The sequence below is a fragment of the Anomaloglossus baeobatrachus genome, chromosome 11 (genome assembly GCF_048569485.1).
Source record: "Anomaloglossus baeobatrachus isolate aAnoBae1 chromosome 11, aAnoBae1.hap1, whole genome shotgun sequence".
Classification (NCBI taxonomy): domain Eukaryota; kingdom Metazoa; phylum Chordata; class Amphibia; order Anura; family Aromobatidae; genus Anomaloglossus; species Anomaloglossus baeobatrachus.
This window is the reverse complement of record NC_134363.1, coordinates 43753846-43770905: the sequence shown is the minus strand read 5'-3', so window position 1 is coordinate 43770905 and position 17060 is coordinate 43753846. Positions and strand designations below refer to the sequence as shown.

At 43.1% G+C, this 17060-nt stretch overlaps 1 protein-coding gene across 1 annotated transcript; it reads left to right on the top strand.

The window, feature by feature from the left end:
* Positions 1–11109: 11109 nt before the first annotated feature.
* LOC142255794 (galactoside alpha-(1,2)-fucosyltransferase 2-like) lies at positions 11110–12135 on the top strand. Its single transcript, XM_075327242.1, has one exon. It carries the CDS (start codon positions 11110–11112, stop codon positions 12133–12135), a length of 1026 nt encoding a protein of 341 aa, XP_075183357.1.
* The last annotated feature ends 4925 nt before the right edge of the window (positions 12136–17060 follow it).

Below are 17060 nucleotides of genomic sequence, written 5' to 3'. Positions count from 1 at the left end.
GGTGGAGGCCGTGGATGTGGAGTCTCTTCCTATTTTGCTGGTAGCTGTGCTGGTGGAGGCCGTGGATGTGGAGTCTCTTCCTTTGTTTGCTGGTAGCTGTGCTGGTGGAGGCCGTGGATGTGCAGTCTCTTCCTTTGTTTGCTGGTAGCTGTGCTGGTGGAGGCCGTGGATGTGGAGGCTCTTCCTTTTTTTGCTGGTAGCTGTGCTGGTGGAGGCCGTGGATGTGGAGGCTCTTCCTTTTTTTGCTGGTAGCTGTGCTGGTGAAGGCCGTGGATGTGGAGTCTCTTCCTTTGTTTGCTGGTAGCTGTACTGGTGGAGGCCGTGGATGTGCAGTCTCTTCCTTTGTTTGCTGGTAGCTGTGCTGGTGGAGGCCGTGGATGTGGAGGCTCTTCCTTTTTTTGCTGGTAGCTGTGCTGGTGGAGGCCGTGGATGTGGAGTCTCTTCCTTTTTTTGCTGGTAGCTGTGCTGGTGAAGGCCGTGGATGTGGAGGGTCTTCCTTTTTTTGCTGGTAGCTGTGCTGGTGAAGGCCGTGGATGTGGAGGGTCTTCCTTTGTTTGCTGGTAGCTGTGCTGGTGGAGGCCGTGGATGTGGAGGGTCTTCCTTTGTTTGCTGGTAGCTGTGCTGGTGGAGGCCGTGGATGTGGAGGGTCTTCCTTTTTTTGCTGGTAGCTGTGCTGGTGAAGGCCGTGGATGTGGAGGGTCTTCCTTTGTTTGCTGGTAGCTGTGCTGGTGAAGGCCGTGGATGTGGAGGCTCTTCCTTTTTTTTTTTTTTTGCTGGTAGCTGTGCTGGTGGAGGCCGTGGATGTGGAGGCTCTTCCTTTTTTTGCTGGTAGCTGTGCTGGTGGAGGCCGTGGATGTGCAGTCTCTTCCTTTGTTTGCTGGTAGCTGTGCCGGTGGAGGCCGTGGATGTGGAGGCTCTTCCTTTTTTTGCTGGTAGCTGTGCTGGTGGAGGCCGTGGATGTGGAGGCTCTTCCTTTGTTTGCTGGTAGCTGTGCTGGTGGAGGCCGTGGATGTGGAGTCTCTTCCTTTGTTTGCTGGTAGCTGTGCTGGTGAAGGCCGTGGATGTGGAGTCTCTTCCTTTGTTTGCTGGTAGCTGTGCTGGTGGAGGCCGTGGATGTGGAGTCTCTTCCTTTGTTTGCTGGTAGCTGTGCTGGTGGAGGCCGTGGATGTGGAGTCTCTTCCTATTTTGCTGGTAGCTGTGCTGGTGGAGGCCGTGGATGTGGAGTCTCTTCCTTTGTTTGCTGGTAGCTGTGCTGGTGGAGGCCGTGGATGTGGAGTCTCTTCCTATTTTGCTGGTAGCTGTGCTGGTGGAGGCCGTGGATGTGGAGTCTCTTCCTTTGTTTGCTGGTAGCTGTGCTGGTGGAGGCCGTGGATGTGGAGGCTCTTCCTTTTTTTGCTGGTAGCTGTGCTGGTGAAGGCCGTGGATGTGGAGTCTCTTCCTTTGTTTGCTGGTAGCTGTGCTGGTGGAGGCCGTGGATGTGGAGACTCTTACTTTTTTGCTGGTAGCTGTGCTGGTGGAGGCCGTGGATGTGGAGTCTCTTTCTTGAGCATGCTGGACACTTTTTACAATGGCTGTTGCTCCATCACTTCTGGGGGTCACTTTTCTGCTCTCAATATATGGCCTCACCAGGGATTTTCCCAATTCCTCAAGAAATAATCTTCTTTTATGCAGCTTATTCCGGTTCCAATCGGGGTCGATTTCTCTCCATAAGACAAATGCATTGTATGCAGAAACGTCCAGTATGTTATAAAATAAAATCATTGGCCACCGATTGGTTTTGCGTTTGCATGTATATGTTGATATTGCTTGGTCTAAAGTATCAACTGCTCCCTTTGTGGCATTATAATCCAAAATAATGTCAGGCTTTCTGTCTTCTCTATCACTTACGGCATTGTCATGGTGCATTGTGCTCATTAGAATTACCTGTTTGGTTTTTTTTGGAACATAAGAAAGAACAGTTGTATTTCCAGAAAAATAAAAAGTAGAACTGTCCACCTCTCTCTTGCTAAGGATACCTTGCGGTAGTTCGGGTTTGTTTTTTCTAATAGTACCCAGTATGGTAAGTTGTTTTTTCCCCTTTGAATGATAGACAACCAGTCTCCTCTCTCACAAACAGACTAGATAATTACTTGCTTACTGATAAGAACAGTGAAACCACCACCATTTTGAGATGAAGTACACATAAAAAAACATAACTTTTGCAGTCAGAAATAATCAGAGACCTGTAGACCAGTATAAAATGCTATCGGGTCATATTGACCCGAACAGTAAAAGTGTAACAATCAGCGTGTAGCAAAAAGTAAACAAAAAAAAAAACAAAAAAAAAATGTAGAGCTCCACAAATGAGGAGAAGTCAAGGAACCACTAGTTTCAAATCCTCATTAAAAAAAATCTGTAGGGTCTCAAAAATCATTTCGGATCGTATTGACCCGAACAGTACAGCAGGGTTAAGGAGGCTATGAAGGGACTCATACTGTATATAATAGTCTGTGTGGTGGCTGATGCTGTATTTAGGAGGCTATGTGGGGGCTCATACTGTATATAGGGGGTATGTGGGGGCACATGCTTGGTTAAGGAGGCTATGAAGGGACTCATACTGTATATAATAGTCTGTGTGGTGGCTGATGCTGTATTTAGGAGGCTATGTGGGGGCTCATACTGTATATAGGAGGATGTGTGGGGCCCCATGCTTTATTTCAAATCTGTTTTCTTATTATTATTAATATTATTATTATTAAGTTTATAAATCAAGCATACATCTTGAACATTTATAAAGATTATAAAACATAAACAGTGATCTCTCAGTTTCAGAATGACAAAAATAACATCACATTGTAGATTTCATTGGAACTCTATAAGCTATCCTTATGCTAACACTCCATGACAAACCATACACTAGAAATCAGAGTTCCAGCTAAACATGTCGTCCTGATAATTGACAAGACCACTCTCAGCATAAAACAATCCCCTTTTAAGTTATTGAATATTTAAGAAAAAGTAGAAAACGAGAGAAAAAAAGAACAGATATAAGCTTAGAAAAGAAGGAATCAAATAGAGTGAAGAAAGTAGGGTAAAGAGGGGGGGGGGGGGAAAGGGGGGGAGAGGGAAAGACAAGGTTTGTCACCATTTCTCATCCCAAATAACCTGCCAGACTCACCGTGAACTCTGGAGACTCCATGAACGTAATCCACGGTCCCCACACTGTGATACATTTTTCCGTGAGCCCATTTAGTTCAGCTGTGAGTGGGCCCCATGCTTTATATAGGAAGCTGTGTGAGAGCCCATGCTGTATATAGGAGGCTATGAGGGGCTCATACTTTATATAGGGATTATGTGGGGGCATATGCTGTGCATAGGAGGCTATGTGGGGGCTCATACAGCCTGTGGGTATACTGTGCATGTCTTTGCATGCTGTCTGTGGGGTCTACTGTTTGTGTGTTTGTGCGTGCTGCCTGTGGGGGGTACTGTGAGTCTGTCTGCGTACTTTGTAGATGGGGATTGTAGGGGTATTATAAAGAGGGGCAATGTGTGTTTGGGATATAGTTTACATGGGGGCAGTGTAGGGAAATATTTTGCATCGGGGCAGTGTGGGGGAATATTTTACAGAGGGGCAGTGTTGTGAATGTCAGTTATGCTTTGGCTGCTGTGAGGCTCCCTCTTGTGGCCAGGAATGGTTTGGACAGAGACCAGGTGTGTTGAGCAATGGGCCTTTCCATTGCTAACTCTCTGCCTATTTAAACCCTGGTCTGCTGGCAGGCTATGTCGGATTTCAGTTGTTCTTTGTACACCAGCCTGCTTCATCCTGCTCCAGACCACATCTACCCCAGATAAGTGCTTGGCTGTTTATTTGTTGTTTGGTTCTTTTTGCTCTTATCTGATTTTTTCATTTGCTGTGGTTATTGGCAGTTTATTTGCATGCAGGGATCTTCCCTCTCAGTTGCTTAGCTGGGAAGCTCCCTGCAGCTATGTTTGGAGTATTGCTCCTATAAGTCCATGTGTTTGTTGCTTCTTGAATTTGTAATGGTTCCTGCTTTCTGTTCATTGGTATGACAAGAGCGCCTGGTATAGGACGGAATGCAGATCCAGTGATCTAAGGGCTTTTTTGTACTATCAGGTTTTTGGATTTTTGTCGGGTTTTTCTCTGGCTACCATCAGTCCCTTTCCTATCCTGTCCTATTTAGTCAGTAGGGCCTCACCTTTTGCTAATCCTATCATCTATCTGTGTATTGTGTTTTCCTATATCACCGCAGTCTTTGAATGTGGGGGGCTTGCTATTCTTTATCTATTTTCTGAGGCAGAGAGTTATTCATCTTTTCTTCCTTTAGGATAGCTAGTTCTCCGGCTGGGTTCGCGGTGCACAGGATTTTAGTTCACCCCTCGGCTACTTCTAGTGTTGATGGTTAGTAAGGGGATGGCGGCCAGATTAGTTGCCAATGCTCTTGTCACCTTTTACCAATGATTTATGGTGGTCTTCCATGGTTCCGGATCATAACAGGGCAGTGTGGGGGAATATTTTACAGAGAGGCAGTGTGAAGGGAATATTTTGGATAAAGGCAGTGTGGGGGATATTTTGTGCAGGTAGCTCAGCAATTATTTATTTAGGAGCACATGATACTTTTATTTTTAAGGGCGCTGAGTCGGGAAGTGTTGCTGAAAACAGCAAAGAAGGAAGTCTGCAGAGACAAGCTGTGGGCATGAAATCTCATAATGACATCTATACTACATGGAAACAAAAGGGACAGAAATAACTCCAATCAGAGAAGATGTCACCTATAAGGTACCTCGATGTCTATGTTTACTTGTGATTTTTCCTGCGTCTCATCAGTACTGTGATTCCTGTATGGTCGGCAGTCTGATGATGGCTGGTAATAACAACTTCCAGTATCACGTTACCATTGTTAAAGGCATACTAGGAGTTGTAGTTTCATTAAATACAATTGTACATGGTTCTGACATTACTGTACTAAGCTTGGTGATTGTTTCAAGTACTGACAATAGTTCCGATCTTGCATTCATGTACTGACTGTGGTTGTTACTCTGCATTCATATACTGACTGTAGTTTTGACTTTGCATTCATGTACTGACTATGGTTCTAATGCTGCATTCATGTACTGACTGTGGTTCTTACTCTGAATTCATATACTGACTGTGGTTCTGACTCTGCATTCATATACTGACTGTGGTTCTGACTCTGCATTCATGTACTGACTATGGTTCTAATGCTGCATTCATGTACTGACTGTGGTTCTTACTCTGAATTCATATACTGACTGTGGTTCTTACTCTGAATTCATATACTGACTGTGGTTCTGACTCTGCATTCATGTACTGATTGTGGTTCTGACTCTGCATTCATGTACTGACTGTGGTTGTTACTCTGCATTCATATACTGACTGTAGTTTTGACTTTGCATTCATGTACTGACTATGGTTCTAATGCTGCATTCATGTTCTGACTGTGGTTCTTACTCTGCATTCATATACTGACTGTGGTTCTGACTCTGCATTCACATACTGACTGTGGTTCTGACTCTGCATTCATGTACTGACTATGGTTCTAATGCTGCATTCATGTACTGACTGTGGTTCTTACTCTGAATCCATATACTGACTGTGGTTCTGACTCTGCATTCATGTACTGATTGTGGTTCTGACTCTGCATTCATGTACTGATTGTGGTTCTGACTCTGCATTCATATACTGACTGTGGTTCTTACTCTGCATTCATGTACTGACTGTGGTTCTTACTCTGCATTCATATACTGACTGTGGTTCTGACTCTGCATTCATGTACTGACTGTGGTTTTGACGCTCCATTCATGTACTGGCACTGGTTTTGACACTGCAATCATGTACATTTTTATATTTTTCATCCCTGCAATGGTACACCACAATCAGATATAGGTCTTTCTATCCATATTGCTAATGATGAGCTCCTAGCCCTAGTCTGCAAAGCCCTAAAATGGCAACTACTTACCCTGCCTTATCTTTTATAGTGGCTGTGATAGTCCTACTGCTTGACCATATGGTTGATAGCTGCAAGGCATTATGAGGAAGCCTGCGCTGCCTCATCTGATGTGACTGCAAAAGCCTGTTTGTATTCGAAGGTTCCAGCCTAGAATCAACAGGTCAAAGATGTGAAGGCGGAAAGAAGAGGACTAGACAGCTGGCAGTGTTGTTTGCTGCCTTTCATTGAATCTGCAGGGTCTTTTTCTGCCATGGAAGCCTGTTCATTTTGTGTATGAGTTTGGGCGGGGTGTAACACTTAATGGTTTCTTCAGGCTGGTATCCATCAAGCCTCTGCCAGTCCCCATCGTAGACAAAGTAGTAAAAATGAGACACCAAAGGTTTCTTGGCATACCAAACTTGCACAGTTTATTCTTCACACCACTATGACTGACATGGCCTCCCTCCTCACAGTTCTGCTGTGACTGTATATTGTGGCACTCTCTCTCAACCTATCCCTATCTTTCGACCTATCTTGGATCTTGTCCTCAAGCTGCCGGGCCTACATCTCCATTACCTCTTTTCCTTACACCGTTGTCCGCTTCTGGGCCCCAACGACTGTCTAGTCATACAACTTTCCTGAGCTCGCCAGGGTAAGTCGTGGACTCCGGACTTCTCGAGGCTACCTCAAGGTTCCCTGACTGGCCCAGACACCATGGCCACATCTTCTTTTACTCAAATACTATTCAGAACTGGCACCCCAACAGGGCCGCACCAACAGCCAACCCACTTGCCAACTGTCACTCAGACCCCATTTGGCTCAAACATCTAATCTACCGCTGCTTCTGCCCGCTCACTACATGGTCCTGAATCTGCTACATTGGGGCCTACAGCACTTTTAACTCTGCCCTTTGCAATGCTTTGTCTAAAAATGGCCATGAATACAGTAATGTTCCATATACTTTATATATACATATATGTATATACTTAAAGAACAGAGAACATTTAAACAATAAATCCACAGGTGTTTTGTAATAAATTAGGTCATAGTTCATCTTCCTTACAAGGCAACGTCTTAACTGATTGTCCCTTCCATTACTATAGTTAATTATTAACGTTATTCTACATATATACATAATAAAATAGATTATGACATAGTGACCGCACCTCTGCCTTCTGGACTCACAGTGTAAAGGATTTTCTGTTACGGAGGTTGTGGGAATGTCTTCTACTGAACCAGGGAAATCATAAGGTAAGTTCTAAGAAGCACTACGTTATATAGACGGTGCTATTCCTAACAGAAAGGGTTTGTTCTAAAATCATAAGTCATCTCATATTTATAAGATAGTGGATAACTTCTTTGACCACCACTGGTCCCAAGAATGGTGTTTTGCTCCATTGATTGACTATGGTACTGCTGGAGATAGACAAGGTTCAGCAGAGCTCTGTTCTCTGGATTGTTGGAGTGTCCAGAGGTCATTAGTCTATCAGCAAGATTCAGGGGTAGTCAGTATTTTGGATAGAAAATAAACCAAGCCTATGTGGTAGTCTATAGTGCCTCTGGCCACCAGTCTGCCCAATGTGGGTCCTTCACAAAGTACTAAATCCTCTTATGCGGGCTTTGCACACTACGACATCGCAGGTGCGATATCGGTGGGGTCAAATCGAAAGTGACGCACATCCGGCGTCGCAGTCGATATCGTAGTGTGTAAATCCTTTTTGATACAATTAAGGAGCGCAAAAGCGTCGTTATCGTATCATCGCTGTAGGGTCCGACATTTCCATATTTGGCAGCAGTGACAGGTACGATGTGGTTCCTCGTTCCTGTGGCAGCACACATCGCTGTGTGAGAAGCCGCAGGAGCGAGGAACATCTCCTACCTGCGTCACCGCGTCTCACGCCAGCTCTGCGGAAGGAAGGAGGTGGGCGGGATGTTTACGATCCGCTCATCTCCGCCCCTCCGCTTCTATTGGCTGCCTGCCGTGGGGCGTCGTTGTGATGCCGCACGACCCGCCCCCTTAGGAAGGAGGCGGGTCGCCGGCCAGAGCAACGTCGCAGGACAGGTGAGTGCATGTGAAGCTGCCGTAGCGATAATGTTCGCTACGGCAGCTATCACAAGATATCGCACCTGCGACGGGGGCAGGGACTATCGCTGCAGTGTCGGTAACACATTGTTACCGATGTCGCAGCGTGCAAAGCCCGCCTTAGAGTGACATGAAGTTTATTTCTTGGAGTCTTTGTCACATGGAGGTTACATTTCAATTCTAAAGGTTTTTGCACAAATTTTTGGTCATAACAGGTCATAACAGCCAGAGGGGCTTTACCAAGTACTAATGTTGCTCGTCAAGAAGGGGCGAATAAACCTGAAACAGCGGTAGACAGTAAAAGAAACATTTTATGCTAAATTTGGAGACACTATTTGTTATATTAGTTGGGTTGAGCTGTTCTTGACAGAGGGAAGTTTTTAAATTATGCTAATAATCTGAATTTGCAATAGTGGGGACGGGAGGATAGTTTTGATTGCAATTGTATGGCAATACAATGGCATACATTGGATGTATATGTCAAGGAATGTTAATATATAAAGGCAGGGTGTAATGTGCAGGGAGGGGAGGAAGCGATTTTAAACATCACCTACTAAGAACATTGTGTTATCTATCTCTATATATACATATACAGTATATGAGGGAATGCTGATACGTTTTTGGCTTTACCCAGAAAGTATGAGATAGGATGATGAAACTACATTTATTCCACATACTCTCCACTGATGACAACATACTTCATCGGTATTCCAAGTTCTGTAAGCCTAGCAAAAAGAAGGATTTCGGTTGTGCTTCAAACCAGATATCTGTAGCAGCCATGGCATCAGAAATGTTGTGAAATTTGGTACCCTTGAGGTGTTTCTTCAGGTTTGAAAACAGATGATAGTCTGAAGGAGCTAGATCTGGTGAATAACGTGGGTGGTCAACCAGCTGGAAGCCCAGCTCTGCCAGTTTTGCCGTGGTCGCTTGTGTAGTGTGAGTGGAGGTGTTGTCTTGCAGGAACAAGATTCCTTTTTACAGCTTGCCACACCTTTTGGCCTTCAGAGCTGCCTTCAATTGGTCCAAAAATTCAATCTAATACCTTGCATTGATGGTGGAACCATTTTGAAGGTAGTCCACTAGCAGCACACGCTCCTTATCCCAGAATACAGACGTCATCACCTTAGTGGCTGATTTTTGCACCCTGAACTTCTTTGGACGAGGAGAAACAATGTGCCTCCGCTCTTTTGACTGCTCCTTGTTTTCAGGGTCATACAAATAAATCCAGGTCTCATCCATAGTGACCAGTCGATCCAGGAAGTTCTTATCAGTTCGGAAACGCTGACAAATGGATGGGGAAGTTTTCCCTCGCATGATTCTCTGATCTGTTATCAGACATTTGGGGACCTACTTTGCAGATCACTTCCTCATGTCCAAATGTTCATGGATAATGACACAAACACGTTCTCGGGAAATCCCCATGATGTCTGCTATTACTTTAGCTGAAATTCGTGGATTCTCCAGTATGAGGTTGTGCACAGCATCGACGATCTCCGGAACAACAACCACTCTCGGTCGTCCAGGACGTTCCTCATCATTGGGGCTGAAGTGGGCCGTTTTAAATTTGGCAACCCAGTTCTTAACTGTGGAATATGAAGGGCAATGATCCCCCAATGTCTGCGACATATCACCATGAATATCCTTCACGGACTTTCCTTGCAGAAACAAGAATTTTATCACTCCTCTGCTCTCAGTTGCTGTGAATATCGCATTAGACTCTGCCATTTTGCTTTCCCGCGTGCGTAGAACACTGTTGCCATAAGCAACAAACACAAAATTTTGAAAACATATATTAGACACATAAGGCTTTCATGTGATGTAACATTCTTTACCATAGAAACAAAGATCACAAAGCCAAAGACTTATCAGCAGCTCCTTGTATTAGAATGTAATAAATATTTAGCAAAGTGGAAATTGTCACGATGTTCCGGAAAGAATGAGAGATCCAGAGAGTATAAGCAAGGTTTTTTTCAAATCAAACACTTCATGTCTCCATTCTCCTCCACCTTATGGGCGTTTTTTGATGCTTTTAAGCCATTTTAAATGGTGCAGTTACTGTATTGTGTACACTTGCTATTTATCCTTGAGAAAAGTGCCGAAACGCGTTGGTAAGAATACAATCATTGCTTGTACTGTCTGGATCTCTCATTTCCGTGTATGCAGCCCACTCATCATGATAATCTTTAATTTTTGCCAAACTGCTATCTGGATGATACTCTTCTTCACCTAGGACAGGGGTCGGGAACCTATGGCTCGCGAGCTGATCTGGCTCTTTTAATGGTTGCATCGGGCTCACAGACAAACCTTTAATAAAAAAATACTGTATTTTCAAGTTTGTAAGATGCACCATTTTTCCCTCAAAAATGGGGGAAAAATGGGGCTATGTCTTACAAACCACATAAGGCTTACCGAGGCGGCAGTGGTGGCACAGGGTCGGCAATACTGCGGGCTTATGGGGTATCGCAACGGCGAGCCCACAGTACCCAGCGGACTGCGGACTACTTTGAATCCCCCGCACTTGACGAGATCGACTTCAAGAAAATGGAAGCGGATGCTGCGCGTGCGCAGATAGGATTCTGCTGCCATTTTCTTGAAGTCGATCTCTTCAACTGCGAGAGATTCAAAGCAGTCCGCCAGCTACGGTAGGTTCTCCGCCGCGACACCACACAAGCCCATAGCAGTATTGCCGACCCACCACACACTGACCCTCTTAAGCCGTGACACCTCCTCTTCCGTGTCCGCAGCATTGCCTACTCTGTCTCCTGGCTCCACCACCGCCGCTTCACCCTGGTGAGTATGGCTCTAACGGAATTACATTTTAAAATATGTAGTGTTCATGGCTCTCTCAGCCAAAAAGGTTCCCGAACCCTGAGATATGGCATATCTTACTTCTACAAGTGTTGTGTCCTTACCCAACCCTCACAGGTGAGCCCTACCATCACCCTTATCCCTGTCTTGTTCTTTACGGTACTGCCTTGTCTATGCTCATTTGTTCTACCCAGATATTTCTAATATAATGTCTCTTTTCTCCTGTCTTTTATGTAGTAATGTAAGGACCCATTGGAAGCAGTGTGAATAATGAAGAAATATATTGTTTGGATGGTGATCATCTCATTGTTTGTCCTCATCCTTCTGACTTCCAGCAGTTGGCGGTACGTCACCATTGAAAGTTTGTGGTCAACATTTTTCCACGAGACCATCCAGGAGAATAAGTCATCTATGGAAAAACCTGTTGAAAATGTAAGACCTTCTCGACCAGTCACTAGTATTTGGACAATAGAAACCTCAGGACGACTGGGAAGTCTAATGGGAAAGTATGCAACCCTGTATGCTTTATCCAAGATCAATGGTCATCAACCCTACATCTTACCCCATATGCACAAAGAGTTATCCCAGTTATATAAGATAAAGCTACCGATTCTACCTCTAGAAGTTGCTAATCGTACTAAATGGAGAAAGTATGTTCTAAGAAATTGGATGCTACCTGAATACAGGAACATTTCTGGAGAATACGTCCAGTTTTTGGGCACTCCTTGGTCATGGACGTTCTATCACCACATCAGAGATGAGATCCTCCAGGAATTCACTTTTCACGACTATCTTAAAGAAGAAGCTAATGAATATCTCGCCAAAGTGAGGGGAGATCGTAAATACGTCACCTTTATCGGGGTGCATGTTCGGAGGGGTGACTACGTTAAGGTGATGCCTAGAGATCGTAAAGGAGTTGTGGCTGATAAAGGATATATGGACAAAGCCATGGCCTACTATCGAAATAAGTACTCAAACCCTCTCTTTGTGGTGACCAGTAATGGTATGCCTTGGTGTAAGGAGAATATTAATGCTTCTTTTGGAGACGTTCACTTCGCTGGAGATGGTAAAGAATCCTCCCCTGCCCATGACTTTGCCGTCTTGGCACATTGTAATCACACCATTATGACCATAGGATCATTTGGGTTTTGGGCTTCTTATATGGAGGAAGGGGAAACTGTTTATCTTGCCAATTTTACACTGCCAGATTCTCCAATGATGACATTTTTTAAATATGAAGCCATTTACCTTCCGGAATGGATTGGAATACCTGCGGAGAACCTCCATCCATCCTAAAGGAGGTGCTACAGAGAGCTATATATATATATTTGGCTGTGCCCAGTCTTACGGCTCAATCTTATTTTACAGAATAAAGGAAAGAAAAAAAGAAGAGAACAACGGGGCGCCAAATCTAAGTGTAGATGTATGGAAACACAGATTGTATGATCATACGAATTTTACACTCACCGTGCAGATTTCTTCTGTTTTCGCTAGTATGATCCGTGTAGTGGATCAACTCTCTTATTAATCCTCCAGTATGCAGCACGAATCCTCGGGAAAAACAATGAGAGTCCTGAACGGGTGCTCCCACGTGGGTAATGGAGTAAAGACAAAATCCCTTTCGGCGCTTCCGGAGGATAAATGGATTATCAGTGCAAGTTTGCAACAACTTCAAGAACAAGAGTTTATTAAGGGTTCAATAAAAAACGGACAATTACGGACAACGCGTTTCAGCTAACAAAAGCCTTCATCAGGTGTAGTTTACATTGCTGGTATTAAGAAAATCTAATTTATAGACTGATCTGTCTATGTGTATGATGTAGGCGGGTATGAGGAACATGGGTGTGTACTTCCAATTAGATTAGCACTCAACCTCGAAGAGGTAAATGGTGGTTCTTGTGCTGAAATCCTTATATGGATCATGTGTAAGGGCAAGCAAATATTGCTGCTATGCATGAATGATACAATTTATGAATGAAAAAGAATAAAAATTCTAATTGTTAATAAGGAAAATTTTGGTGTTTAAAATATGCGGTGATATAAAACACATAATAAATTATTCAGATTAAAAACACAATTTTTTTTTTTTTTTTTTTTCTTTTTTTTTCCTTTCCCCTTTCCTTTCCTCCCCTTCTCTCTTTCCTTCATCTCTTCCTTCCCTTCTCTTTCCTCTCTCTCCCTTTCCCCTTTTGCTCTCTCCCTTTCCTTCCTTTTTCCTTTAGAGAATAGTTTAAAATTCATGCACTTATATAAAAATCACTTCCAGATATATTGCATTTATAAATAAGAGACAAAGAGAAAAAAAAAAAAAAAAAAAAAAAGATACATATACATTTAGACATTCTCTATCACATCGTTCAAACCATCTGGGTATAAGGTTTTCAGCTTAAAAATCCAATAGGACTCCTTCCTATTTAATTTTTTAAAACTGTCACTATCGTCCTCTGCAATTCTTTCTACAGGGGTCACTTTTATATCAAAATTTTTTTGATGTTTGATTAACAGGTGTCTGGAGAGACTATGTTTAAGAAAACCTTTTTTCGCATTGTGCCTGTGGCCATTCATGCGTGACCGCACCGTTTGTGTGGTGCGGCCAACGTACTGAAGACCACAGTCGCAGCTGACCACATAGACTACATGGTCACTGTCACATGTTAGATGTTGATTAATATTAATTGTCTCTCCTGTACTATTTGATGTGATACTATTCTGTTTGTGACTAATAATACCACAACAGAAGCATTTTTTTGATCCACATTTGAAAACGCCCGGAGGTTTTTGTGTGGAGAATCTTGCTGCACTAAAAACTGACAAAGGTTTTTTTAAAACAGTCGGTGCAATAATATTCTTCACCGTTATCCCCCTTTTAAACGTAATACCTGGAACCTCTGGTAACCATTTATTTAAAAAAGGATCCATTTTTAAAATGTGCCAATGTTTTTTTAAAATTGTCCTGATCAAATTACTACCCTGGTTAAATGCAGTTATAAAATTATATTGCCATTTTGTCCCTCTGTGTTCAATTTTTCTTTTTTTATTATTCCCATGTGGATCTTCCTGTTGTTCTGTGTTTAACTGAATCGAAGTAGTATTTTCTTTATTTTTTCTTTCCAAACAACCCATCTGGGTTTTTTTTAGGTATGTCTCAAAGGCTTCTGTTACTAATTTTTGGGGATATTTTTTATCCAAAAATTTTTTTGTTAAAATTTTGGATTGTTCAATATAATCTGACTCCAAAGTATTATTCTTCCGAATTCGTCGGTATTGACTAAATGGTATATTCTGCTTCCATTTAGGATAGTGAGCACTACGGAAGTCAAGAAATCCGTTTGAGTCAGTTTTTTTAAAGAAGGTTTTAGTTATAATTTTATTGTCTGCATGACTAATTTCAAGGTCTAGATAGTGAATTTTATCCTTACTCATGTTATGGGTAAAGGAAATACCCCAACTGTTTTTGTTAAGCTCCTGTATGAGTAAGTTGGCATCTTCCTCCGAACCCTTCCAGAAAATGATAAGATCATCTATATAGCGTTTGTATAGCAATATATTTTCCTTAAAGGGTGTAGTATTCAGGGGCGATGAGGACTCGAATCGCCCCATGAAAAGATTAGCGAAACTTGGTGCGACCCGAGTCCCCATCGCGGTGCCATACCGCTGCAGATATAAATAGTCCTGAAACTCAAAAACATTGTGCTCCAGAATGAATTTTAGCCCCGCTAAAAGAAAGTCTCTTTGGGGAGCTGGCATGTTTGGTACTCCCATTAGATAATGAGAAACCGCCTGGATACCTTTCATATGCTCAATGTTGGAATATAGAGTGTTAACATCCAGTGTGATAAATAAATATTCCTTTTTCCAATCAAGGCTGCTGCATTCTGTTATTAGCTGGTTGGAATCTCTGAGATATGATGGTAAGTGGGTAACTAGATCTTGCAGGTGTAAATCAATGTAGTGTGATAAATAACTTGTCAAGGACCCTATACCCGAAATTATGGGTCTTCCGGGGGGGGGTCTTTGTGTTTTTGTGAATTTCATGTGACAGTGACCATGTAGTCTATGTGGTCAGCTGCGACTGTGGTCTTCAGTACGTTGGCCGCACCACACAAACGGTGCGGTCACGCATGAATGGCCACAGGCACAATGCGAAAAAAGGTTTTCTTAAACATAGTCTCTCCAGACACCTGTTAATCAAACATCAAAAAAATTTTGATATAAAAGTGACCCCTGTAGAAAGAATTGCAGAGGACGATAGTGACAGTTTTAAAAAATTAAATAGGAAGGAGTCCTATTGGATTTTTAAGCTGAAAACCTTATACCCAGATGGTTTGAACGATGTGACAGAGAATGTCTAAATGTATATGTATCTTTTTTTTTTTTTTTTTTCTCTTTGTCTCTTATTTATAAATGCAATATATCTGGAAGTGATTTTTATATAAGTGCATGAATTTTAAACTATTCTCTAAAGGAAAAAGGAAGGAAAGGGAGAGAGCAAAAGGGGAAAGGGAGAGAGAGGAAAGAGAAGGGAAGGAAGAGATGAAGGAAAGAGAGAAGGGGAGGAAAGGAAAGGGGAAAGGAAAAAAAAGAAAAAAAAAAAAAAAAAATTGTGTTTTTAATCTGAATAATTTATTATGTGTTTTATATCACCGCATATTTTAAACACCAAAATTTTCCTTATTAACAATTAGAATTTTTATTCTTTTTCATTCATAAATTGTATCATTCATGCATAGCAGCAATATTTGCTTGCCCTTACACATGATCCATATAAGGATTTCAGCACAAGAACCACCATTTACCTCTTCGAGGTTGAGTGCTAATCTAATTGGAAGTACACACCCATGTTCCTCATACCCGCCTACATCATACACATAGACAGATCAGTCTATAAATTAGATTTTCTTAATACCAGCAATGTAAACTACACCTGATGAAGGCTTTTGTTAGCTGAAACGCGTTGTCCGTAATTGTCCGTTTTTTATTGAACCCTTAATAAACTCTTGTTCTTGAAGTTGTTGCAAACTTGCACTGATAATCCATTTATCCTCCGGAAGCGCCGAAAGGGATTTTGTCTTTACTCAATCTTATTTTAGTTAGATCACCAGTAACAGGGATGGGACTGACATCGATGCTATTCTTGAGCTGCAAAAATCTCCCGTAAAGGACGGTTACAATCTCTAATTTCTGGTAGCAAGCACAAGCCAAAATGTTATAGGCCGAGGATGTTCCATAGGTGCAAAATACTGATGAATTGCCATTCTCAATCATGATAATGATTATGCATGTGTAGTAAGGGGGCTGCGACCCACCGTATACATGTACCATGTTTGGTGAATACTATAAGATGTAAATGATTGTATCAACGGCTGCCATCTAACAACGAGTCGCCTTTATATTAGATGTTTAGGTAAGACGGGGTTAAAGAGGTCCAACGATAAAGATTTTCATATAAAACTAAAGCCAGTGCTATACTGCCACTATCATGCTGATTCTATACATACCTTTAGTTGTGAGATCGGATGTATAGTTTCTGAAATATAGGCAAGTAAAGTTTGTGAAATGCACTGTTATTTGATTGACAGCAGCTACAGAATATCTAATAGGTGGGTCAGGTTTTGCTAGTTATTCCCGCTCCTGTCTGCTGCCTGTCCTTCCTCTCCCCTGTCCTTCCTCCCCCTGTAATAACAGAGACAGGCATGCAGACAGGGGCGGGAATAACTAGCAAAACCCGACCCATCTATTAGACATTCTGTAGCTGCGATCAATCAATAACAGTGTGTCGCGGGCGGGGAGGACGCCGCCGCTGCACTCGCTAGCGCTCGGGTCCGGCGCTGCTGCGGCTGCTGCTCGGTGGCTCAAGCGGTGGGCCGGATCTGGGGACTCGAGCGGCGCTCCTCGCCCGTGAATGAAAAAGGTGGTTGGTTTTGGGGGATTTAGTTCATGACGCCACCCACGGGTTGTGGTGAAGATGGGCACCACCGCTGCTGGTGACGGGGATCCCGGGAGCGATGGTAGGGAGCAGCTGGGATGTTGTTTTCCCCCTCTGTGGGTAGGGTCGGTGGTCCCGGGGCCCGGTGGTGTGACGGGGAGGCAGGGTAGGTGAGGTGCAGGGTTGCAGGGACAGCGCGGCGCGGTGCTGGATGGCACGGGTGTACTTACTCAGTAAGAGATGCACAAAGTCCTCGGTAAACCAAACGGCTGGATGGACGGGTCCCGCAGCCGGC